Source organism: Malus sylvestris, chromosome 14 (assembly GCF_916048215.2).
Source record: "Malus sylvestris chromosome 14, drMalSylv7.2, whole genome shotgun sequence".
In the NCBI taxonomy this organism is placed as follows: domain Eukaryota; kingdom Viridiplantae; phylum Streptophyta; class Magnoliopsida; order Rosales; family Rosaceae; genus Malus; species Malus sylvestris.
Genome location: NC_062273.1, coordinates 8,226,303 through 8,253,724, shown reverse-complemented (window position 1 = coordinate 8,253,724; position 27,422 = coordinate 8,226,303). Strand labels below are relative to the sequence as shown.

Sequence of the window (27,422 nt, the reverse complement as noted above, 5' to 3'; positions counted from 1 at the left end):
ATTATCTACCCAAGAAGATAGAGAGTCCAACATAAGAGAAAAAGTCACAAATAGAGTTAAACCAAGTAACATTGCAAAGGCATAATGATAGTCAGGTCTGATACTTCGAATAAACTAGAGTACATATAGGATACACCGGTGCTAAAACCTTTTCTCAAGATATCTTCCAAATTGTTGGGGTTATTGCTCCAAATGTTGTTCCCTAGTGTGAAACCAGTTGGTTCCGTAGTTTTAGAATTCGCTGACGGTATAGAAAAAGAAAAAACGATTAAACAATTCTTAAACTATTTATTTTTGGTAAAACTAAACCATTTTTTGCAAGTGTCAAAAACCATGTACATATTCCGACAACAAATGATATTTATCCAACTTCCATGACCATAGCATGTAACTGTATATACCATGTCAAGTATATATCAAACCATTCAGGCATTGGCAATGCCAGGATTTTTAAATTATGGTCATAATATCAACAAAAAAATTTCATTAGGCCATTTTGTGGAACACCTGATAGTTGCCAATGGTTGCCAACAAATGTAGAAAGCTTATGCCAAAATATGTCGACAACTATTATTATTTGTAGAGGCTTGTCAAGGGTGGATGCAGGATAATGTATAGTAATGTTAAAGACTGCCAAGGCTTGTAAACTAAGGTATTTTATCATGCACATAGTGCGCACAATAGAGTTGCACATAAGAAGAGAGAAAATGAAGAAGATGATAAAAGAAAATTGAAGAAGTAGGAGAAGGAGGTTGTAATTTAGTTTGCCTTGACTGTTTATAGGTATCAAATACATTATACAAACAAATATACATGAGGGTTTTGAAGTTATTTAGATCAAGGACAATCAATGACCTCATGCTGGCTCCCCCACATTATTCAGGTGTATCTTTCAGCTCTACACTTGATTTCCAGTTTACGAATGTCGTGGCTTTGAAATAGTCAAATCTCCAAACTGGTTGACTTGGGATAATGGAACTTCTATAGTCACTAATCGTTCTTTGCAGAAATGCTTGTAAGTATAGATTATAAACACAAAACTTGTCAACTATGGTTTTCAAAGAAGGCTCTGTTACAACAACCTCGTGTAAATGTCGTGCTATACCATGATCAATAGTAGCATGACATGTTGTGGCATTCCACGCATCATAAAGTAATCAATTTCGTCAAGTTTATTGTATGTTAGATACAGCCACAATCTAAAGTGAAACACCCCAACCCTATTTTTATTTAAAAATTATTTTAAAGCCTTAATTGGTGAGCCCGTGGAGCCCACCTTATTTTTCTTTGTAAGCTTCCCGGTCATTATCTTTCTCTCACCCGAGCTCTCTCTCCCTCGTTTCTCTCCTTCTCGTCCTCCCATGAGCACACACCCACACTCGTGCACTCACATACCCACCACCATAACCACCTAGCTATGACACCACCATCACCTCTGGAACTTTCTTCTCTGTCCCCCATCTCGGCGAAGCTCCGGGACATCCAGAGAACACCCAAGTCTCCCCCGACGACTCCGGTGACTTTCGAGACAATTTCCGGTCAAACCACGGCGAGTTGGCTAGCATGAAAGGTATCAATCTCTTCATCTCGCTGAGAACTACAACTTTCCTTTTTGTTTCACTCAATTTCGTTGAGTATTGAAGAAGTTATACTCATTTGAATCTTACCCAGTTTTCGGCGACCTCCGAGGCTTTCGAAGCATTTTCCAGCCAAAACACGGTGAGTTAGATGTCATCTGAGGTACCATTCTCTCTTTCTCTTCAAGGGCTACAACTTTCGTTCTTGTTTCACTTGATTTCGTTGAGTTTTGACAAAGTTATGAGCGTTTAAAGTTAGGGAAATTATGGCCGAATTCCGGCCTTCTTCTCCGGCGAGACCAAGAAACCAAGGCCTTCGGGCCTAAACCCATTCGAACCAGGCCCTTTGGGCCGTGCTTAAACCCAACCCAACTCCTTTTATTTCATTTTGTTTCTATTTATTTTATTTCAAACCCAAAACAATTGGGCTGGGCTTTCAAGCCCAATACCTTTCAAACCCTTTTTAGTTCAATTTATTTTGTTTTGTTTTAAAACCCTTAGGCTTAAGGCCTTTGGGCTGTATCTGTTGAGGGCCCTAAGCCTAACCCCAACCTTTTTAATTATTTTTGTTTATTAATTGATTTTCAAAAAAGCCTAAGGCCTTTAAGGCATTTTCCTTTAGGGCCTTAGGCTCGTGCATCCTAAGCCTAAACCCTTTAACCCTTCCAACCCTAAACCCTAGCCGACTCAAGCCTTCTTGTGGAATATTCCATTAGGGAATATTCCATGAAAGAATAATCAGTCAGGAAATATTCTCTGGAATATTCTATTTACGTTCACAAAAGTTATCCAGGATCCTTATTAGGGTAATTCGACGTTCTGAATCCATTTCCAATTTCCATTTTCCCAAATTCAATTGCTATTATATAGTTTTATTTATTGGACTCTTTATGTGCTTAGGGAAATTATTGTGGCTTTTGCATATTCGTTAGCTGCACGGCTTTTCGATGGCGAAGTACTGTGAGTGGACCCCTTCTAAAATTTACATGATTTTATAGTTCAATTGCATAAATGAATAGCATGCCTTACGAGTTTATATTTTGATTTTATGTTAAGCATGTTTATTGAACATGTTGATTTTCGTCTCGTGTTTTTGGTGAAGAATTAATTGTTAGCCTATATTGAGCTATATTTTAATATATCGTATTTTCTATAAAAACCATGAACTGGTAGACTATCTGATGGATGACGATAGGATGCTAGAACATGTTTTAGAAACCCCTCTTTATAGTATAGACGATGGATAACATTATACTATGAAGTGGTTATTTATGAAAGGCGTAACTATTTGTGCATACCTAGTGGACACTATGCCGCCTGGGGCGAGTATCTGGTGTTGGCAGTTAGGCCGGGAGAAATAATCCCTAGCTACGGGCTGAGGGACATGGAGCAGGCATTGGGCCGGGAGTTGGTAATCTCTGGCTACGGGTGTAGAGACCACGGAGCAGGCAGCACACCGCGGTTACGAGACGATTTACGAGATGATACACGCGATGATTTATATGATGTTTTTTCCGCGTTATACCTGTCGAGATATTTTATGGCATGCTAGAGTTTCTGAAAACCTATCACTTATTATGCTAGTAGTTTTCATTATTAAAAATTGGGGGTTAGTATGTTCACAACTGTTTTTTTTATTATGTATGTATATAAACTTGGTCCACTCACCCTGGTTTTGCGCCCCCTTTCAGGATTTAGAATCGATGCATACAATCCCGACATCAACGCTTTCGCATTGGCATATTCGAGTCCTCTCGGTGTAGGATCCACATCCTTTATTTATTCAATTTTATATTAATTCTTTTAAAACTCTTGTTAGTTGTATGCTCTGAGCACGTTCCTAAATTTTTAATTCATTGTATTTTAAATTCATAACCCTTATTTATTTTTTATTCTTAGCTTTTGTATCAATTAATGGCTTTCGTCACCCTTAGGTGTCGGTCAGCACGTGTCTATCCTGGTATTCGGGGAATATCAGGGTCGGGGTGTCACCAAGTCAAGTAGTTTAATTCAATTATGCTCTTATATAATTGAAAGCCAGGAAGTGTCTTGTGGGCTCAGTCCGCATCATTTTAAAATTGATCCAAATTGTCTAATTTTTAAAAATCGATTCATAGATCATCCTTGTGAAAAATTTAATTCATTATGAAACTATTTAGCTATTTGATTCTCATCAAGAAATTTCAGTATTAACCAATTTCTTTCGTCACACAATCATTTTTTATTTAACCAATATTTAGCAAAGATTATCTATGAACCAAAACTTGAAAAAGTAGACAGGTTGGATTGTTTGAATACGAAGTGAGCACACCAACATTCCCCATTTCCCGCTCATAAACCTCCCTGGTTTATTAGATTATGCTCTATATGTATTGATATCTCTAAAGCAGAGTGAGCATCAAGGTGAGTATTTCACTTTTATTATATTCTTTAATAAAGCTATAATAATAGTATTTCAAGAAGATGGGGTGGATTATTATAAAGTATTGAAGGTAAACAGAAATGTTATGAAAGACGATATAAAGAAGGCATATAGGAGGTTGACCATGAAATGACGCCTTGACTAGTGACTAAAATTGTCCTAACGAGAAAGAAGTAGAAGCCAAATTCAAGATCTCAGAGGCCTATGAGGCATGTTATCTTTCTTTCCGGTACTTTTGTCACATGTTAATTCTATATGCATATTTGGTTACTCTCAAAACAATTATGCATAATTAGAAAAATAAATTAGAAAAAAAGTAGAAGAAAAAAGATTGTGTTTATGAGGATACTTGCAAAAAATTTTGGACGTAGTACTTTTGAATTTGGGTCATCAGGACTTGGCTACTCAATGGATGAGTAGAAGTTCCACTCAAAATTATTCGTTGCCCATTTATAGATGAGTATGACTTGGCTACTCAACGGATGAGTAGAAGTTCCTACTCAAAATTGTTTGTCACCCATTTATAGACTTTGTGTTTATGATAAAAACTATTCATATTATAAATCACTATATAAATGTCACATCTGCAAAAAAATCAATTAAAACTAAAGTAGTTTAGTCATCGAATTGTATAAAAATGCTGAACAACATCGTTAAAAGCATTACGGACCAGTTTGCGGAAGCTGGGGCCTATCCTGGAATTTATCGTTTTATATTTATCATCTACAAGCTTTTACAATGATGAGCATGCGGCTCATTGGTTAGTGGGTTTTTATTCCAAGTGTTCCCGGGGTCGAGACTTGCTAGCGTATGCCACATCATTTAGATTTTTGTCTTCTTTTTAACCATATAACCAAGCTCACTTTTTTGTTGTTCTAATTTCCCTTCTATAAAAATTAATGTAGATGTAAATTTCCGTCATATTCTTCTTTGATGAAAATGCACCTATAAAATAATAACACATTTGATTAAGGCCAAAAACCTTACGTGCCCATGATGAATGGGGGGTTTTGACCGAAGAATCTCCAATGTCAAAGTTAGAATTATGAAAATAATGTATTTAGGAGTTTGTGGGTAGCAAATGACTTAATATTTTAGTGGGATGAGATGGGTATTTATAGGAGGGTGGTGGAGAGTGGTTGGCCATATATGGTGTAATTGGGTGAATAATTGCAAGATATTATGTGAAATAATATCTTACAATTAACATGACAACTATTCATAAATTAAATAGGAAGTTTTGGGAGTTGCATTTTGAATAAAATCAATAAGGGATTGATGAGGAATGATGAGAGGAATATGAAATATTCCATATTGATCACCTTTGACTCTTCCTTGATTTATTGTCTGTTGCATGCACTTGGGAATTCTGGTGTGCCTTGAGGATAATCTCATATTTTTAACCAAAAGTGCACGTGTCACATTATTTTTTGCTCCAAAAATGCCCCCATACCTGTTGGGCTACTCGCAAGAAAGAGCAGTAGGTATAGGGATCTCCAACTGCTTAGGGAAACATAAGATCGTTTCCTAATTTAATGAAGACTCCCACTTTGACTTGGAATTAGATACTTCTAGGAAAGGGAAATAAATTGCCACCAAAGCCTATTTAAGCTTACCTTAAGTAGGGGATTAAATCAACTTCAAATGGTAATTATTTATCCCTACAAGAAAGGGAAAAAGCTAGAGAACATTTGTTCCCCCTCCTCTAGCATTCTTTTTCCCCTATCCATGTAAAGAACTGTGTTCCGTTGATTTCTTTGTCTTCTCCGCACCGCACCAAGGTAAGAAAAAACTTAACTTTCTTTGTCTTTTTCTTGGGTAGTGATGCCGTGAAGCAACCGTCGGGATGGTGCAGCACGTCGGCTGGCAAGGGCCAAGAATCGGCTTGGCATGAGGAGAAGAGGTGGTGTGGCAGGTGTTATGGCTTCGACTGTTTGGCATGGCTAGAGCCAAGGGCAGGCTCAGCATGGGCTGAGGAAGTGGCATAGCATGGGCCATGATTTGGGCTGCTTGGCTTAGTTGGAGCTAAAAGCAACTGTGCTGCCTCAGCCGCGTTTTAAGGCATTAGGGTGCAATGCTGGTATGTTAGCTTGCTTATTGGATTTTCAGTTGAGAAAAAATCATTCGACTGCTTCCGGAAAGCTTGACATGGAGCTATTTCCAGGTCTGGGTCAGGAGATAGAGTGAAGTATCCAACTGTGGCTAAGTCTGGATTGGTTTCTGATAGACTCACCACTATGAAAAGTAGGGGAGGAAAGTTCATCACTTGGAAAAGTGGATTCAGCTATTACAAAGGCGTCAAAACATGCTCCTTCTGCTGCAACCACTTTTGTACTACTTGCCAAGAAGGAGGAAACTGCTTGAGTTTGATTTTTCAGCTACCACAAATAGAGAAACCGAGGATTGAGCTGCCAAGATCAGAGCCGCTAAAGATGAAGTGTTCGATAAGCAAACTACTGAGTGCGAAGTAGCTGCTGAGGGCAAGATAGCTGCTAGAGAGCCCAAGGTCATCCAAGCTGCTTAATGAGTAATTTGCTCTATTTAGCTTATGTCGGATTTTGGCGACCTTCCTATAAGTTTATCAATTTGCTAGAAATTTAATAAATTGCTTTCTTCACTCTACTTCATCTTCGTTTTTCTTGAAACTTTGCTTGCTTGAAGTGTTTTGCAAAACTTTTAGCCATAGAACCGTCGGTTGGGCACGTTGCTTCGAAAAAAGTTGACGATCCCACATAGTCACTATGGCCATGAGTTTTGGCTTTTTGGTTTCAAGTTGTTGAGTTCTTCGTTGGCTGCTGCCCTTAACCATTTGCTACTTAGCTGATTTTCGAGTATTCAATCATTTGAGCTGTATGGCCTGCATCACAACATGATAAAGATATGTGGAATATGAAAATCATTAACTAATCACATCAAAATGAGTAGTTGTGTGGAAATTTATGGGCAGTTTGCCCCATTCCGTTGAAGAATGAACCTAGATGGGTGTCGGAGAATTAGTTTATCATCTCGCACTGGAGAGCATACCCAGATTAGTGTCGAAGAATTAGTTTACCATCTTGCATTGGAAATCTTACCCAGATGGGTGTCAGATAATTAGTTTACCCTCTCGCACTGGATAACATACCCAGATAGGTGTCGGGAAATTAATTTACCTTCTCGCACTGGAGAGCAATTAGTTTACCTCCTCGCACTAGAAAGTTTACCCAGATGAGTGTCTGGGTAATAACTAACCCCTTCGCACTGGAGAGCAATTAGTTTATCCTCTCGCACTGGAAAGCTTACCTAGATGGGTGTCAAGGAATTAGTTTACCCTCTCGCACTGGAGAGCATGAAAGTTGTTGTTGTGAGTGCAATTGAGGAAATATGGACTGTTGAACAATTAAAATAATCTTCAGCATGTGACGTCTTGTTCGACGATCTGCTTAAGACTTTAAATTGCTTATGGAACCCGCGTAGGGGTGTAAGTTGGGAACGCAGTGAACTGCTCCCAGACGTTCTCCTAGTATTGCGTTATCTTTAGATGTTTTGTCATGTACTCTTCTGAGGCTTAGTTGGGAGTTATGGAGCGAAAGTCAACTTAGTGAGGAACGGCAAGGTAAGATTGGCACAGCTTAGAACCGTGGTGATAGATCGAGGGCGTCTAGGAGCCTCGCAGCATGTTTCGACACAGCTAGGAGATGTGGTACAAGATAGGCACGGTTGTGAGTCGCAAAGCAGGTAAGCGTGACTGTGAGCCCAAAGCTAGGGCTAGCTTGGACCAGGTTATGTGCAGCAGAAGAAATTGGACCACTAGGTCTGCGGTGCTTGGCTATTGGCGATGTGTTACTCCAGTATTGAATCTTCTAGAGTGATGAGAACGAAACTTGCCCCTGGTGTGCCATTAGGCTAAGTTGCTACATTTCTCATAACAAAAGTAATCTTTGTATCCAAGGATGTATGTGGGATGGTTCCATTTGCTTGAACTTGTCAATTAAAGGTGACCTGCTTATGTTAGCCATGTCTTGCCAAAGCGCCTCGTCAGTAACTTTGTCGCGTTGGAAATCGTGAAATCATTCAGTCAGGAGCCTCTCAACTTCTTCTTGAATATGTCTCTATTGAGGCAGCAGAGTTTCTGGTTGCCACCTGTTAATCTAGGCTGTTATTCCCTGTGCTCGGCTCGTCTATGTCGCAGCTACAGTGCATGTGGTACGTTTCTAGCAAGCGAGCGAGTTACTCGCAGGCTGCCGGTTGAACTGGAGCCGGATTGAGCGATTACTTCTCACCGTCCACTATGTTGCCTACTCCGATGTGAGATGGATTATGCTTCTTGTGAACCTAGCTGCAAATGAACACTTAGCTTAGAAGGCTGTCCATGTTGATTATCGGAGTGTGGCCCCAATCGTGAATGTATGCTTGTTCATAGACCTAACCTAGAGTGCACTAAGACTAGAGTATACATTATCCTAGGGGCCTAAGTAAAAGTGTACATTGCTAGAATGCTCGGTTCGTGGCTGGTCAAGAGGTTGCTTCTGGGACGCTGCTGGAGATGATCGTTGTTTGTCCTTGTCCTGCTTCGAGACACCTTGTCTAGGGCATGCCGCATCTCGGTACGCTGAAAAAACTTATTCACCAAGGTAGTCTGATGCACGAGAGCACTCGTCAATTATATGACTTGTTAAGACAAGTGTTCTTTGCCATGCAGGATGGAAGAGCTTAGATGGTACGTTTCTCCATGGGTGGTAGAAGTGTAGTAGACTTTGGGTGTAAAAGTTGAGCCAAGATATGTCAAATCTGCAAAAAAATTAGGGCGTAAATACCCCCGGTTCAATTGTCGATCCAAAATCTAAAGCCGAGATGGTTGAGCTGGTCTTGGACCAATCGTGATCTCTAGGTGGACTGTGAGAGTGGGTTAGGCTGTGGAAATGGGCCAAGCCACGTGCAAGGCACGTGGGCGCGATGCAGTCTGGCCTGCTTGGCCTTGGGCCGAGGGTGCATTGGGCTTGCGCTGGGCTTAAAGTGTGTTAGGCTCAAGCTGGTCTTGGGCCAGCAAGTGTTGGGCTACTCCATTTGCGGCAATTATTTTGTCTAATTTCTTTTGTATGGCTTAAAGGCGCCTCCTAGTCTAGATTTCTGGCTCCGCTAGTGTTACGGACCATCTATGTATTTTTTACAATAGACTAACTAATCGACCTAAGTTTTAATTCATTTTTTGCACAAATGATCTTTACAAAGTGATTCATAATATGAATGATCCTAATCATAAGCACACTGCTTTGTAATTTCAACACGAAGAATTTTGAGTAAGAGTTCCTACTCATCATTAAGTAGCCAAACATTATTCCCTAAGAGGTCATCATTTGATGGAGGGAGGGACGTTCGGGGGATATGGAGGAAACATAGTATTTATCGATCATATAGTTAGGGCCTTACACCAGTGAGCAGTGGAGAGGAAATTGCCTTGCAGCCCTTGAAGAGCTGGGGGTTCTCTTAAATACAGTATAAATAAATAACAAAGGCAGAAGAAATATTTATTCACAAGAATGAAGAGTTGCCTCAAACTTCATGGTATATACAAATTTTTTTAAGGTACCTTCTTCAATCCTTAATGTCTCGACGTTATACATGTTCACCAATTTTTACCACATATGTATGAATCTACAACTTACAAAATGAATGACGCTAGTTTATTGTTGTTCGAAATGCTCAGTCATTCTTTCAGTGGTGTAGTCATAAGCACCAAGCAACTGCTTCTTAAATCTTGTGAGGTGTAGTCTCACAGTTTGACCTTCAAGGTAAATCTCCTTTGTGTGTTGCCAACCTTTTTTGGTTACACTAGCTGGATTTTTAAGAACAGGATCATCTTTGCCATACTTGTCGTACAACGAGCTCTCTGTGGGAAGAATTTTGTAGCCAATGTAGTTTAAATCAAGCTTTCTTGCAGGTTCCCCAAAGTATGCCTCTGCTGCCCAACTAGTTCCAAGAGGAATCACTTGGATCAACACAGAGCCAGGTCTCATGAACAGAAAATGTGTCATGGCGGCACCGTGAACCCCTATCACGACATCACTCGAATTAAGAACCCAATAAATCTTTGCCAACTCGGTCCTCGAATCAGGCCTCAGAACTTCAACTTCAAACCCAATTTGCTCAGCCATTTCCACCAACAAGTCCTCATTGGTTATTGCTCTTGATCCGTTTCTAGATACGATCACCAGTTTAGGCCTCTCTAATTGATGTGCTTCATGTAGTTTTTTCTTGATTTTTAAAGATCCTACCGATGCTGGAGACACAGAAACAGAAAGCTTCTCTTCTGCTTCTTGTTCATTAATTAGACCTATAATTCGAGGCCTGTACGCCCTGTCTAGAAGATATTGAAAGTCGAAAATGCTCCTATGTCCCTCCATCAGCGAAGGATCCACAGTGAGCTCGTCGTGAATTCTCAAACCGACAATGGCTTCAGGAAAGCAATGGGTTCTCGTATCTGCACTGAAATCTATTACTGGATAGTCTGATAGTTGTGAAAGAATGTCTCCGTACTTCATAAGCCACCAGTCATGAAAATCAAGAATGACAAACACAACCTTCTTTCTCAGTTCTTGAGAAGTAATGTACAGTGGTATAATCCCGTCGTTGAACTCATGATAAGCATTGCCAGTATAGCCAGCCGTTGAGAAGAACACCGCCGGAACATCATGTTGGACGTCACACTGATGTTGCATCCCTAGAGTATCGTCTTTCTTTGCAATGAGGTCTAATTCAGTGACGGTGGCCATGGTACTTGGTTCCCATTTCCGAGTATACGGTTTGATCTTTTCGTGTTGAAGCCATTCCCCGTTTTCCTCTTCATTTTCCTCGACGATGCTCGAAAGATAGAATGTGAAATTACTTTTATCTCTGGACCTGTAGACAAAGATGGAAGAGGATCCGGAGTGTGTTCTTACATTTCCTTTCAGGATACAAACATCTGATCGAAAATTGCTCCTATCACAAAGTATAGTTCCTGCACCCGCAACATATATAGTTAGTGAAAGTAATTGCAGATAGAAGAAAAGGTAGAATAGTCACGTGAGAAAATAAGCAAGTACACTAATACACACCTAAGTCAAGCAAGTTTTACATACTAATTAATGTCATTACAAATGGCAATTACTTTCTCATATTTTTGATATTTTGGGATAGGTCAGTCTGTATTAAACAATGCATTGTAGTTTCTGTTCAGTAATTCTGTGAACTAAAACTATCTTTGTTGTAGTCTGTAATTTATCATAATTAAAAAAATTATTGAACTTTAGTATGATTATTAGTTTTACTCATTTTTAAATTATTTTTTACTATCATTTTCAACTTGAAAATATTTTGTATCAAGATAATTGCTTATGACTTAGGACTCGTTTGGTGAACTAGATGAGATTGGGCGTAGGAATAAAATTGGATTAGCAAGGACTTGTAAGACAAAATTTGTATTGTGGATTCATAATCAATCATGTACAATCATATTCATCTCACATTTTGACACAACAAACAAGAAATTGGACTTAAGTACATTTTAATTGGTCACAACCTATCCTAATCAACCTACCAAACATGTCCTTAGGATTTAGCCCCGAATTTTGTGCTCCGCCCAAACTCGAGACCCAAGCAAATCCTAAGTTAGAAGCTCTACCACAACTCAAAGAAAAAAATATTCGTAAACCCTAAAACCAAACCACCATGAAACCCTAGCACTCATTCTAAAATAATCAACCATGCACAAACTTACTTTGTTAAAGCCTGAAATAATCAACCCCAAAACCTAAAAGCACACCTAATTTCAAGTCATTTTATTTACAAAACTAATATTATAAATCATGATGCTAAAATCTAATTTAGAGGGTGAATCCAAAGAAATGCATGAATTAAATTTTAAGAGTGATTCTATTTATACACAATATTGATGGCTGGATATCTTTTTTTTTTAATAAATCCAACGTCCTTATTTTATTTTATTTTTCATTTACTTTACTTAATATTACATATTTTATGAGGTGAACACCGTTTTTTAACTGGCTGCGGGTTCAACTGGCATGCTCAACTTGCAGGCTCCATTCGTTTGACTTCAACCCCGATAATCAATGGAGCAACTGGATCATATCAACTTGTGGCGGTTCAACTGGAGCTGAATTAACTATAAATTCACTAATTATAATAATTAGAATGTAGGGTTTGGGTTCGATTGACCATTCACCCCCGTATGAGTTCCACCCTTACAATAAAATTACAAGGAAAGAGAGAGATAGCAGATTAAAAATCAGAGAATTTAAATTTTATCAATATTATCAAAATTGTTTCATATTATATTTTTACGTTATTTTATTAGGAGTTGTTATTAGTGATTAGCAATAACACTCGTTATTTTATCTCTTTTTCAGTATCAACTTGAGTATAATTGTTACTTACAATAAAAAATCAACCCTTTAGCAGTACACTACATAGTACAGATAGTAATACTGTTTAATTAATAAAACTTTGCAAGGTATTTGTTAACAATTTAAAAACACAAACAATCGATCCTAATAGAAGCCATAGATTAGCAGAGAGCTCTACGTACCGTTGGCGATTGAAGAACCCAAGGGAGCGTATACAACCATATCATGAGCACCAAGGCCTACAAAAGCAAAGGGTACATATTTATTCGTGAATATAGCGGAAAATAAAAACTAGAGGATTCAACTTAAAATCAATTAGCAATAGATATAGAGTCTATCTATTACTTTCCCAATGTGAGATAACTCTCAGAAAAACTGCAGAAGTTTTCAAAGGCAACCTGGAAATCAAATCATTTTCTATGGCTACATCTTAAAAGGGTACTTGAAGACGGAAAGAGGGGGGATTAGGCCATGTAAAAACGCTCTTCTAATAAATTATTGGGCCTGACACGTGAATAGCTTGGTTCTGATACCATAAAAGAGTAAGAACACCCTACTCAAAATGAATTGCATATAAATGGGGAGACCCAATTGCGATACTATATAAGCTAGGGTTTACATATGGGGTACTAATAATCTCAGCATACAAGAAAAACTTAAAGATGCAAAAAGAAACATCAAAATGGGAAAGCAAAGAGAAAAACTTACGTAATAGAGAGAAAGTGGTGTTAAGGTAGAAAAGATGAGGGGCTAATATGAAGCTGCAAGAAAGGAGAGAGAGGAAGACGAAAGTGAGGAGCTTGGGCCTTGTTCTTTTGTAGAAACCAGAGTTTGAAAACTCCATTAGAATGCTCTGACACTCTTCATCCTCTTCCCCTTTTTTCCTTTGCTGGTATCTCTTATAGTATACCATATTGTTCCTTACTCAAATAACAGCTTAGAGAGAGAGGGAGGGAGAGAGAGAGAGAGAGAGAGAGAGAGAGAGAGAGAGAGAGAGAGATATGAACTTGGTGTGTGTTGATTGAGAAGATGTTTCTTCTCATATATAGCTTCAACTACAGGAGAGAGAAAGATTGAGAGAGAGGGGAATAAGAACAAAAAGGGTACGTGCTGTCAATAAATGAAGACTAATTCATGCGAACAACTTACATGGTATATATTGTCACGATAAAATAAGGATACATAAACAAAAATGTACATACATTTTTATTTCATTGACAATAGTTCATGTTCCATATATATGATCTTCTACTGATTTAGTGGTGGTGCTTTCTATTTGCGGTCTCGTCCATGGAATAATTAATTAATAATAAATATGTAGAATAATGCAACATGTTATATATTAATGTAGTCAATTATTTGCAGTCGTTTTTATTTTATTTTAGTGAAACCTTAATATTGTTGGATTAGGCATCCTGTCTAGATAACTGAAAAAAATTACACGTTGAGAATTAAGTTTAATATAAAGTAGAGGTAGTGGCTGCGTGAACCAATGTCGAGAGACAAATAAGGATTCCGTAGCTGTGTGCTTAGAACTGGATGACATTACATATTATAGATTGACTTTGCATTGGCTTGGTAGTTGGTACTTTTTTAAGAAGTATGACATAACATAATTTGAATTATTTCTTTCCCATTAGATGCTCGCGACTAACATTAAAATAAAATTCTAAAAACTTAAAGTTAGATATTTGTAGATCAACTCTAACTCAAGTTGTAATACATTCGGGTGATTGTGATTGACTCATCGAAGAATTTTTGTGAATATCTAAAATACTCGCTACATGGTATATTTTTTTCATGTGTTATAATATAAGTGAGCATGAAATGATTGATATGTCTCATTTTCAGAATATATTATTACACCTGCTATACTTTGAGTCGAATTGTACTATGACATTGTTCCAAAGTATACAGAAAAAATTCTCCAATATACAAAATATTTAGTTATGTATTTATTAGTTTCCAGTCAGAATTGGTCCTACTAACGAAGAATTGCCTTTAAGGGTGCTTTTGATATGCGGAAATGAATTCATGGAAAATAATTTTTCATGACCTTTTCTAGATAATGGGAAATACATTTTCCTATTACCATTTTTCGTAAAGATAGGAAAGTAGATATAAATCTAGAGACAAGTTACTATTTTTATTTTTTAATAGAGATAAAATTGGAAAATAAAAGTATGAAAATTAATTATTGGCCAAACTCAACCTAAGCTTCAACTCTCTATTATTTTTTGTTGAATCGTTATCGTATATGAGATTTGAACTGATAACCTCTTTCGACAAATGAAGATTAAATTTGATTTGACAAAATGGTAATTTGGCATTTTATAGTGAACTCCGACAAGTCTTTTATTATTTTATCAACTGTTGATGTATATATGCAATGGTCATGCAATATTATAAAAAATAGTAATCAATCACGTACGTGAGGGGGCACATTGTCAATTGCTGGAGTAAATCTTCTATGCAGTAAGTTTGCAAGTAACACATGAGTTTACACAACTTGCGGCGTGGGAAAAGTACAACTTTGTGGCTGTTTGTGAGCTTTTCGAGAGCAAATCTCTATGATAAGTTACTTAAGCAACTTGCTCGCTTTGATGAAGACGTACATGATGTGATAAAGCACTAACAAAGCTAGAGATATAAAGCACTAACAAAGCTAGAGATTTTTCAATATGACCAGAATCAGAGCAGTATGTTATATGTTATTATACAAGTGGAGAAAACTTAGGAATTTTATTTTATTCTTTTCACTTGTATAAGGCTTTGTAACCAAAATGATCATTGAAATTTACATAATTCTTCACTTTGGTTCCTGAGATTTGAAATCAATAGAGTTTCGGACCACCATGTCCATTTAGTTATTATCTCTAAACAACCATAACTCGAGTCTTTGAGAAGACCATGGTATAAAATATCGATGATATTGGAAATATCGGTAGTCCAAAAACATGGAAATTTCGATGGAAATATCGGGATATTATTGATATCGATAAAAATTGAATAAAAACCACGAAAATTGTAAGAAAAACTTGGAAATTTTTATTGAAACTTTGGAGAATGTTTATTTAGTCAATTATCTATTAGTTTATAAAAAAAATAGAAGGAAATGCATTACATGATGGATTTAACTGATTTAAGTTGATTATACAGCGAGCTGGCAAACACTGTGAGTGTAGAAAATATGTAGTAATTAATGAAAAAAAGATTAAACACACCATAATCATTTATATATAATGATTTACTACAATATTTTACACTTTATACATTGCATGGTAAGATACATGAGTGATTTAGTACCACATAAAGTTCCTATGAGGTTCAAAATTTTCACTATCTTCATCATCTCTATGTGTGGAGTAAGTTTATTGTGAAGGGTATTCATCAAATGATAAATCCCCAAAATAGTTTTGCATGTAATTGTTAACATGACACTCATATAAATATAAATATTTTAGCATATTATCACTAAAACATAAGTGATATATGGTGGTTACGGTGTTGGAGGAGTAAAATGGGAGGGGTTCAAATGCCCTTTGTGTTTTTTTTCCCTCCCTTTTTTCCCTTTTTTTTCTTCTTTTTCTTTTTTTTTTCCCTTCCTTTACATCGATATTTTTTATATTTTAGCGATATTACACCGATATTTTGACAAAATATTGCTGAAGTGTGAGCGAAATTATCGACATCGATATTTTCCGATATTATCGTCGATATTGTCGATATTTGTACGATATGTACATGGATATGTTTCGAAATATTCTCGTTATTTCGTCGATATTATCGATATTTATGACTATGGAGAAGACATAATTAATAGTTTGGAAGTGCTTAATCAACAACTACCTATGAAATGAATCCATGTACTACTGATCAAAACTAATTAAGATGACAACTGTCAACTAATGAAAATGATATTAAAGTATGCTTTCACTTTCACATTTTCTATAGACCTCCAATTCCCAAATTAACTCCTTTTAGACAAGCAAAATAAAGGTTGTACTTGAATAAAAAAAAAAAAAGTTTATATGAGGGTTCAAAGCTCAATAGATAACAGTAAAAACTTAGTTTATTATTTGTCCAGTTCATCAATTAATATCATGTAATATTGATGATCTAACTGATGTCTAATTTTCAAAATGTTAGATAGTGATTTGAAATATTTCAAAGGCTGGGACCAATTTAGTTTTCATTTTGTGTACATTTTCTTGTAGAATTCTTCTACATCTCTCTCACAGTCATTCATCAAATCTTCTTCTTCCACCGTCTCCTTCATGTGTTTCACCTTCATAAGTAAAAAAAAAAAAGAAAAAGAAAAAAGAAAAAGGGTTATCAAACAAGTTATTAAATAAATGTGAAATGATGCATGGCACTACAAGAAGGACAAAAATTTGAAACAAGTTTATACAATATTTCTTTTGTAGTCCGGAAAATAAACAGTAAAAATTAATTCTAAAAATTGAATACTTGACCATAAAAAATCTAACGGTGAAAATTATTTAAAAAGTTAATCCACTCAATACTTGGTAGGATGGGCTACTAAAGACAAACCCATATAAGCTGCCATGTGGTGGAACGCAGACCCAAGAATAATCTGTTTAATGACAGAACTTAGATACAACTTGAATTTAGTTTAGTTAATTAGCCAACTAATTGACTCTTAAAAAAATATAAATAAGTTTGTTTGTTTAAAAGGTACTTACAATTTCATTAAGCTTGCTGGCTGATGGCTAACCAAACAAGCTAAACAAATACAACTTTTATTTTTTGTTTTTCTCTGTTTAATATTGTAGACAATTGCAACGACTGATTGTATTCTTTTATTTTTGTTGTTGTGAATGCAGAAATTTTCATCTCATAAAATAATATATATATATATATATATATATGTAAAATAGATGACAATGTTGTAGGTATAATTTACTGAATAATTATGGAGGCCATAGAGAGAGAGGGTGTGGCATAGAGAGAGAAGAGAGATGTGTAATTGTGAGGTGTGTTCTATTCCACCTCATTGTGCTTTTATTTATAGTAGTAGGATAGGTAAAATCCTTACCCTTTTAGGATTACAACTCTTAATAAGTAATCAACTCTTAATAGGAATATAAGAGATATTCCTAGATTCACTAGGATTTACACCATCACATTTCTAATCTAATAGGACTGCAACACTCTCTCTTGAGTGTGTAAATACCCAAGTAAATGGTGCATCAGGTCTTCAATGATGAAGTAAGCACAGTTGATGAAGTCGTCAGCACAATGAGAAAATGTGAATCTCAGATCAATGGATGAATGCATAAAAAGTAAAACTCACAAAACCTCGCTATGGTAAAACCCAAGGTGGGAGAAAAACTCATAGTCTAAGGAGAAAAGTGAAAAGTTGCAGTAAGTCAAAACTATACGTCTTTTGGATGCAAGTAAAATAGCTCACAAGGGTATGATCAGCCCAGGATGGGTGCCTCCTTAAAACCTAGTTAGGTATCAAAAGCCCAGTGGGAAAAATGCTCCTAATTATATGGAAAAAGAGTACATTAAGATCAAGTGAGTATGCTTCCGGATACTCCCCCAAGTTTGACATAACTTCCAAATGAGAACTACAAGCATTGGATATTATAGTTAGGCATACCAATTCCTCGAACAAGCTTTTGGAAGGTTGACTTTGACAGTGATGTTGTGTAAAGGTCGATAAGGTTGTCTAGGATCAGCTTACATGACTTTAATCTCCTGACGCTTTGCTAATGTAGATGTGGACGCAAGATGTCTTGGCGTTGACTTCGTTGATGTATCATGTCTTGGTTTGGTGGATACATACGACGTAATCTTCATGGATCGTTGTTGGGACTCAACGATAGATGAAAACAACAAGTACTTCGAATATGCTCAACAAGAACTTCTACCCATGTCTCACTTGTGATGTAATGAAGTGAGGTGAGTCTTGGAACGATTCAAAGATTTTGCAACTAAGATCATATCGTGGACCTCCAAGATATAGTGATATCCCTAACAGTAAAGACATAACCATTTGGGGATTTTGCCTTGTGCGGGTTTGATAAGTAACCTACGTCAACATAACAAACAAGGCAAGCATCATTCTAAGGATCCAGGGAGGGGGGTTGGATCCGCTCGAGATGTAATGGGATTTTCCCTCATAATACTTTCAGGGTACGTCTTTAACACTAATTTAGTGGTTGAATGTAGGTGCGGTGCTGCATCCCAACAGCAAAGGAGATGTCCTGTCTAATACAATGAGCTAAGTACAACGAAGTGCAAAGTTGAACTTAGATATGAAATTTTAGATTCCATAACCTCTTCAAGGGTCTCATTTACATATAACGTATGACGATCATAGGTATACTCAAAGTGTAACACATTCGGGGTGTAGTTCGATTGGTAGACCAAAATATCATCAAAACAATGCTTCAACTTCAGGTCAAGGCATAAATAAGTTTTCCTAAGATCCTTCATCTCAAATTCTGTCTTCAAGTACGAGGCAGTTTTCTCAAGCTCTTTTATAGTCTTAGTGAGATTCATGTTAACGACATAAACTGTAACTCTAGTAATTCAAAATAAGACTTCATAGTTTAACACGCAAGGGCATAATTCATATCCTTGAATGATCAAATAATCACTTAAACAGGTATACCACATCTATTGAATTGTAAGTGAACGCCTCAAACAAGTTAAAAAGGTGTTCCGTGGTTTGGAACTATTTGAACCAGTCCATGTAATTCTTCGGGAACTTACATGTAAATCTCCATATCTATATCCCTATGGAGAAAACACTAACCACATTTCATAATGTTGCTATTAATCACATGACGTTTGAGAAAAACCTTGCGCCGTAAGACGTGCATCATATTGCACTATGTCATTCATCTCGTAACGCTTCATTTCCCACTTGTAACACAACAGGGTTACCTTGGGCAGTGTAGGAACGATGGGTCCAAAACACACTTTGGTAAGGAATTTGACCCGGATTGTAATTTCGGTTGTCCAATCAGTTATACGTTGTAACTTAATTAACGGAACACAATTCAATATCGTCGTTTTTCATTTATGTCGGTAACTACCATATAAGTGAAAACAACATCGATGGTAATCTCATTTCCATTCCATTTAGCTCATCCAAACTAGTATACTGGACCAAGAACTTCAAGTCTCGGGAGTAATTTGGATTAATCTCATGAGGTGGAAATGATTTAAGACAGCGTTTAAGTATGGATTCATTGTTGTGTCGTGTCTTCCCCTTCTAGGGAAGTGAATCTTACGAATCAAATGATCTGTCGTGCTCTAGGCCAAGACAGATTGATTGGCTATCCGTCGGTGTACTGGACCGTCCAACAGGGCAGCATACCCTCCAGGGATGTTGACTAGACGTCTGTTAAGTACGTCTATCCTTGCAGATATGTTTGCAGCTGGTATATGATCTCGTCACTTTAGCTAGATCAGAGGAATGCGTCTAGAGCCACATTCTGAAAGCTAGAATTTATCACACTTGTGCGGTATAGGGATCAAGATGAGACATAATGGGCAACTTCCACATAAATTTGTGCCGTTCTCCAAGAACGTTGACGTTCTTATCTCCCCCTAACGGTGGGAAGACTATCTCATTAAAGTGACAACCTGCTAATAAGCTATAAAGAGATCGCGTACAAGGGCTCGAAGAGAGCTAATGTGAAGGACAATCATAATCAACAAAGATTCACATCTTTTTTGAGGACCTATATTGGTACATTGCAGTGGTGCAACTTGGTACATGGAATGCACACCCAAATGTGTAAATACGAAAACATCAGGTTTGTACCCAGTAACCAATTGTAACATCAAAATGGTTGGGTGGCAATAGACCTCAAGGAGGACTAACATAATTGCGTACAAGATTGCATAACCCTAGGCAGAAATCGAAAAACTTGGTACGTTTACCAAAATTCGAGCGATCATTTAAATTGCGCTTTATGATCACTAGGCGAGGCTATTTGGGGTGAACATGGGAATTCAATGTTCAATTATAAACCCAAAATACATGCAATACTTTATCGGAAATCGTCGATATAAACTCTCCGGCATTATCCAATCTCCCGGACTTTAAGGGATAAGTATGGTGGTGAGCCCTTAATCGGCCAGGAGGTTTAGCAGCAATGTGTGTAGACAAATATGTGACCAGTTTGTCGATTCATCAACCAAAACCATAAGTATTTATATGGTCTGCATTTTGGTTAGATTAGTCCACATATATTCTCTTGAATCCACTGTGAAAAGACAGTCATTTAGTATCTTTGCTAGGGGTGATTTAGAAATCAAATTTTCTAAAACAAGCAAGTTTTGGCAAAGTGTGCTTATAGGCACAAGATCTTTACTTCATGTAAGGAGATGCGTCATAGCATCATTGTTAGACGTAAGTGTCCCAAAAGGTTATGCCAAAACAAGTAAACTGCTCAAATCACCCGACTCTAGGCCGGCCACATGTGCAAAGATATTTCAGCTAGGAGATAACCTATTGGCCCCAAATCAAAGCTTTAGGCTCATTTTTGGAGGTGGTGCAAAGAGATTTCACCTTTTTTTCTTCAATGGTTTCATTGATGATCATTGTTCTCTCGAATATCCTTAAAAACTCAATGACAGGGATAATTTAAGGTCCCTTAAATGGTAATTCAATACCATTCATACAATGAGGAGTGTGCCAATGCTCTTAATCGGGTTGGATAGACTTGAAGTCGTTGTTAGAGATGTGATTTAGGTGTAAAGTTAGTGTACGTAGTATCGCATGCATCCAGACAACTAACTTTCCCACATTCCTACCTAATCATGTGTTTAATTGAATTGGGTCACATGTATTAAGAAACATGATTCAATTAACTCATATTCGAGGACAATATCAATAAGATTATCCATAAGTAAAACAATCACCAAATGTGAATCCAAGAACATGAAAAAATGTTCACAAAGTAAATGGTTTACTAAGGAGACTCGACCAACAAGGTCATCCATGTCAAAATTCTTCTCTTTCAACGATGTTTGGTGGAGCAAAATTAGTCTCACAGATTGGCTACGAGAATGGTACTCCTCAACAACATTGGTAGGGGTACGAACTGGTGCATAACCAATGATCTATTCAATTGAGACAGAAGTAGATTCTGCATGGTTAAGGTTTGGTAATACTATCCCTTATTCTTGAAGTTTTAGGTCTTAGGTACCAAGGATCATGCTTCGGGCATGATGCCACACCTTGGCAGGCCCTGATTCTACCACATGTTGTAAAAACAAACTCAAAATTGGATTATGAGAAAGTATGCCATTCGGTGTATCCCTACCGAAGCAGTGCATCACCATTTGATAGGCTTTGACCGAATTGGGTAGAGCCATTCGATAGACTCCAGCAGAACTGAGTTTATACTATTCGGTAGACTCCAACCAAACTGGGTATATACCTTTCTCTCACGTTTGTGGTAGTAATCAGATCCGAGAATTTGGTAAACTTCCGCTTTCTACACTGCTGCTTCAAGGGCAAGTTAGAAACATGGAAGGACGAGAAAAATATTCTCTTAGTCAAAATTTTATCAGATTTATAAACTTTAGAATCGTACTCATTCATGGACGTAATCATGGTTTGCTTCAGGCAATGTCTTGTACCCCACATAAAGTGGTTTATATTAGAAACGTCCAAATAAGGGAAACCGAACTTGTGACAGTTCAACAATCCACTAATTTGGAGGGAACAATAATATGATTAGTGTTATGGGAATGAATCATCCATAAGCATCAAAGTTAAAACATTCGAGTTCTAAGACATGGTTTTCATGAAAAACGTCGGGTTTTCATGGGTGTATTGTTTTATGAAAACTTCGGGTTTCAAAGGCACTAAATTTGAAACTACATGTTTAATTTAGTTGATGAATGTTTAGTTCATAAAAGAGTGGTTCATGCAAGAACACATAATGCAATATGCTGATTTAAGTGTAGTGGATTTGAGTTTCTTCGAGAACTCAAGTGTGAGAACTTCGTTACTACGAAAGTATGTCAACGATTCAAAGTATAAAAATAAATTATTGAATCGTTAATGTCCAAAAGTGATCTTCAAGTCAATAATTTTGGATTCATAGATTGAGAACAAACGGGGTAGATCATAGAAGCAAAAATAATGCTAAAATAATAGCATTGGGTCGAAAATACCACAGCTCAAAATTAGGCTGGGTGTCGTGAGCATTGGGCACAGGTGTGGCTGCAATAGTAGCCTATGGGGTGGCTTCAGGCCACGGGCTGAGTGACAAGAGCCCAGCAACTAAGGCCATAACGCAGGGGTAGGCCCAGAGGCCTACGGGTGCGAAGGAAACCTCAGCTGCAGCTGGGTTTCTAGTTTGGGCCAAAGGAGGGCACGAGTCAGGCCTAGCGAAGTGTTGGCCTACGAGTTTGTGCGTGTGAGGACTAAGCCTAACCCCGTGGGCTGGCTGATTGAGGCACGGGCCGTGGTAGTGGCAAAGCCCAATAGCAAACTGTTGGCGTAGGCCGAGGTGAAAGGGGACTAGCCCAGCATATGCTTGTGTGGGTCGGGGATGCAGGCTCGTGGTAAGGAAACCAAACCAGGCACACGGCCTGGTTGTCCACATTATGCAGCGAAGCCTAAAAGCTTCGGCAAAGGTTCGAGATGTCAAACGACGTCGTGTCAATGAGGGTTCCCACACGACTGGGCTTCATGCCAGCATGGTGGTCTTTGTGGTGGTGCCATGGCGGTGGTGCCGCAAAGTCCCAATATCCTTTTTTATCAAAATTGTTAGGGTTTTACAAACCCTAAATTTGCTTATGAATATGCTTTGATTCACAATTCCACATAGCAATTTAATTGTGTAATGAATGAAACAAATATATATATATATATATATATATATATATATATATATATTAACAAATATATGAACAAATACAATATATATATATATATATCGGAAGGTAAATATAAATGTAGGGGGTTCATGCATCATGGAGAATGTTTTCATACTTCATGGTCATTTCAAATATCTTCCTTTATTTTAAGCGTACATAATTGACAGAAAACAACAAAAACCTTTGAATTTGTTGAAGATCCTTCTTGGAAAGCCATAATTTCATCTCCAATGCGTTGTATCACGTTCAACACAAAAAAAATAAGTTGAATCAATAGCATGTAGATCAATTTAATAAAATAATAAATTAATCATAAAAAGAATGATTAAAACGTAATACTACCCTGATTTAAGAACAAACTCTGTTTAGCGCAGCGTCAAGAGCATGCTGATAACATGTTGTACGCATAATTTACTGAACAATTATGGAGGCCATAGAGAGAGGGAAGGTGCGGCATAAAGAGAGAAGAGAGAGCTGTGTAATTGTGAGGTGTGTTCTATTTCTCCCCATTGTGCCTTTATTTATAATAGTAGGATAGGTAAAATCCCTATACCCTTTTAGGATTACAACTCTTAATGGGTAATCAACTCCTAATAGGAATATAAGAGATATTCCTATATTCACTAGGATTTACAAAATCACATTCCTAATCTAATAGGACTACAACAGACAAAACGATCTCCAAAATTTTTTTTACAGATAATATTTAGAAAAGATGATAAGAGAATATATGTGACAGCCCTTCCCGAAATATTTAATCGATGGTGTGAAATGTCTATACTGCCCTTAAACGTTGTGTGGTTGTGTGTGTAAATGGGCTAAGTTTTTCTTTGTTTTTGTTTGGTTGCCCAAATCTCGACCACACACACGTGTACACACCCATTGACCCTCTCTCCCTTCTTCCCTGTCGGATTTTCTTCCATTTTCCGTACAACCCATACGATCATCATCCAACCAACTCCATCTCTCACAGATCGAGTTCGTGGAGATCATTTTCGAGTTCCTTGCAAGCTCAGAAGTAGAGCTATACCATTTGTTTGGAGGAAAAACCTCAGAAACCTAAAAAACCAGAAGTTCAGGTGTAAGGTATAGTGCGTCAAGTGTGATCGTCAAGGTTTTCTTTGGTTTTAAGTCTCGATAAGGTATTTACACTACTTCTTTAGTGATTTGGAGTAGTTTTGGTTAAATTTGGATGTCGAGATAAGCTCATTAGTGGGATTACAGGTTTAGCTGGAATTTCGAGGGATTTTCCAATGACTTTTCGTTGAAGTTAGGACTCCAAAGTGGTAAGGTTTTGTTCCTCTCACCCGAGCTTCATTTTGGTACAAATTTCATGAGTTTTGGATGAAAAACGAAGAAAATATGAAGTTTAGAAAATTTTCCAATTTCTGATGACACAGATGGCGGATGATGACGGAATCTGGGGACTCGCCGAAGAAGAAGGCTAGTATTCCGTCAAAGTTGACGGAATATTCCTAACAGCGTTTGGTATATTTAATGGTATAGTCCTTCACATGAACCTGCACCCTGGTGTTAGTTCTCCCGTCGATGTTTAGGGCATAAACCTGCACCCTGGTGTTAGTTCTCCCGTCGATGTTTAGGGCACAGTCCTTCACATGATGTTCACCTCTCGCACCATACGCTCACCTTAGATCCAAGTTAGGTGCACAGTCCTGTCGTACATACCACTATAGGTGGTTCTGACTCGTAGGTGACCCTCGATTATTCGCACAGTCTTCACGTGATCGTAGTACTATAGCGTATTTATTTACACCTTGTTCTGTCCTACAGACCACTATAGGTGGTTCCAACTCGTGTGCATGCATACTTGTTGAGCTATAGATTCAGCCGTACAGGCCACTTTAGGTGGATCCGGCTGATATGTTATTTCTCATGAGTTATTTCACTTGAGTTACTTATTCAGTTATTTGAGATATTTGGCATGGCATTCTTTTGAATATCGTTTTTTGAGCATGGTTTTGAGATATGCATATATTCTATTTTCTGGGAAATTATACAGGTTTTACAACGAGGGGTTACTATCTTTGATGTTGAAATGGTTTTGGAAAACTTTGTTTTTGCCCACTAACACTTTCTGTTTTGCACCCTTCTTGGTTTTAGGTAGGAGTGCTTGTTGGTGGCTTACGAGGATTTGACGGAGGTTCTGATAGATTATCACCAGTGTAGGATCACCTTTGGATGTTGTATAATTAATATTCGTCATGCTGAACTATACTTAGGCTACTTATGTTCTGGTTGTGCAATCACACTTAATATCGCACTTACACCTTACCTTATCTAGTGCTCTAGTTGGTTTGGTTTTTGTTTATTCGCATTCCTTATATTAATATTGCTTCCAAACTATGCACATGGCTACGTCACCCTCACGTTACGGCCAGCATGCCTCGATCTAGGTCGGGGTGAGCCAAGGTTTGGTAGTCCTGCATATCTTGTGAATGTTCTAATTATTTTGGTGTCTTCTGTCAGAATTATGTTGCCTCGTAAAGAGCCACGTCCTTTCGCTGAGTCTGGTTTCCTTAATATAGCTCAGTTAGGGGAAGCTATAGCTAATGCCATTTAGTTTTCATTTCGCCCTCCCCAAATGACTTCTCTAAAGGCTGTGTATAATTTGAAGTTGAGTAATTTCATGGGTAATGAAGGGTCTAAAAGAACAGAGAAATGGATTAATCATCTTGAGAAGACTTTCTGTTTGATGCATAGATAGGGAAATCTTCTGGAGGATAGGTGGGTTAAGATGACTACCTGGTTTTTAGGTGAGCAGCCTGCATCCTGGTGAAGACAGGAGTCTTATCAGTTATCACCAGAGGAAGCTACCGTTGGGAAGTTTTTAAGCAGTTATTTCAGAAGATATTCATTCTTCCAGAATATATAGATCGCAAAAAGCAAGAATTCACGCACTTAAAGCATGGAAAGATGATAGCTAATAAGTATCACAGGAGGTTTACTGATTTATCTCGATATCACCTAGAGGTTGCTACTAATTCGATTGAGATGCTCCGTCATTTTAGGTTGGGTTCTCGAAAGAAGTGGCGTTCTATGGTGACCACATCTTCATGTGCTACTTACCAGGAGTTTTATGATATTTTGCTACAAATTGAAGACTCAGAGAATATGCCAAGTGAGAGTGAGAAGGAAGAAAAAGATGGAAATCAGAAGAAAGATGATAAAGGTAAAGGTCAATTATCTTTGGGACATCATAAGACTCAGAACTTTAAGAGATGTTGAGCTAGTTCCAATTCTTCAAGTGGGAGTTGGGGTTCCACTAGTGAGATGAGAAATGGTAGATTTTCTGGAGATCCTCATTCTCAGAGGCAAAGAGATTCTGGTGGGGTGCACCTTTTTGTCATAGGTGTAATAATCGGCACTGTGGTGGGGAGCGTAGGCGAGGCAGTAGCGGATGCTATACTTGTGTTCAAATGGGGCATAGGGCTAAGTATTGTCCTTAGAATTAGCAGAGGCCCCAACAGTCTTCCTTACCACCACCACTGTCGAGCCAACAAGTTCAAGGATCTAGTAGTTATGGTCAGACGGGTCACGAAGGTGCTTATCATTATCAGGGCGATGTAGCTTTTTATTCTGCAGGGCAGTATCAGTACCCACATGACCCGTATTAGCAGAGTTGTTATCCTCAGTATCCTGGAGGTTATATGCTATATCCGTCGTATTCAGCTGGTGGATCTCAATGGTATCCTGGAGGACAATCCCAGCACATAGAGGTTGCTTCCAGTAGTGCGGGATCATCGAGACAATCTGGTTAGCCAAGTTAAGGGCGAGGTGTGCCGGGGTGAAGTAATCAAGCTAACAGAGATCGTGGAGGACGACAGCAAGCCCAGGGACATATTCACCACATGACATTGCAGGATGCTCAGAATAATCCTGATTTGATCATGGGTATGTTGAATATTCTTGGCCATTTTGCTAGAGTATTAATTGATTGTGGTGTTACACATTCTGTTATTTCTCATATGTTTGCTCAATTGACACAACCTCATCCTACACCTCTTGGATATGATTTAGAGTTTGCAATGCCTAGAAGAGAGAGATGTTATGTTAGTTACGTATATCCAGAATGTCCCGTGTTAGTGGAAGATGTAGTTATGCCAGCTAATCTCGCCCCGTTAGATATTGTGGATTTTG

At 37.8% G+C, this 27,422-nt stretch overlaps 1 protein-coding gene across 2 annotated transcripts; it reads right to left on the bottom strand.

The window, feature by feature from the left end:
• Positions 1-9,481: 9,481 nt before the first annotated feature.
• On the bottom strand, positions 9,482-13,296 carry LOC126600676 (xylan glycosyltransferase MUCI21-like). 2 transcript variants are annotated; one of them, XM_050267288.1, is made up of 3 exons: positions 13,044-13,296; positions 12,566-12,583; positions 9,482-10,978 (listed from the first exon to the last, which is right to left on the bottom strand). In XM_050267288.1, the coding sequence occupies exons 1-3, from the start codon at positions 13,294-13,296 to the stop codon at positions 9,663-9,665; spliced, it is 1,587 nt and encodes a 528-aa protein (XP_050123245.1). In that variant the 3' UTR covers positions 9,482-9,662. The 2 variants fall into 2 exon arrangements, with proteins under 2 accessions (XP_050123245.1, XP_050123244.1); XM_050267287.1 differs by having other exon boundaries at positions 12,566-12,622; positions 13,092-13,296.
• Between the last annotated feature and the right edge of the window lie 14,126 nt (positions 13,297-27,422).

Coding starts and splice junctions, on each gene's coding strand:
- LOC126600676 (XM_050267288.1), bottom strand. CDS start 13,296: ATGGTATACTATAAGAGATACCAGCAAAGGAAAAAAGGGGAAGAGGAT.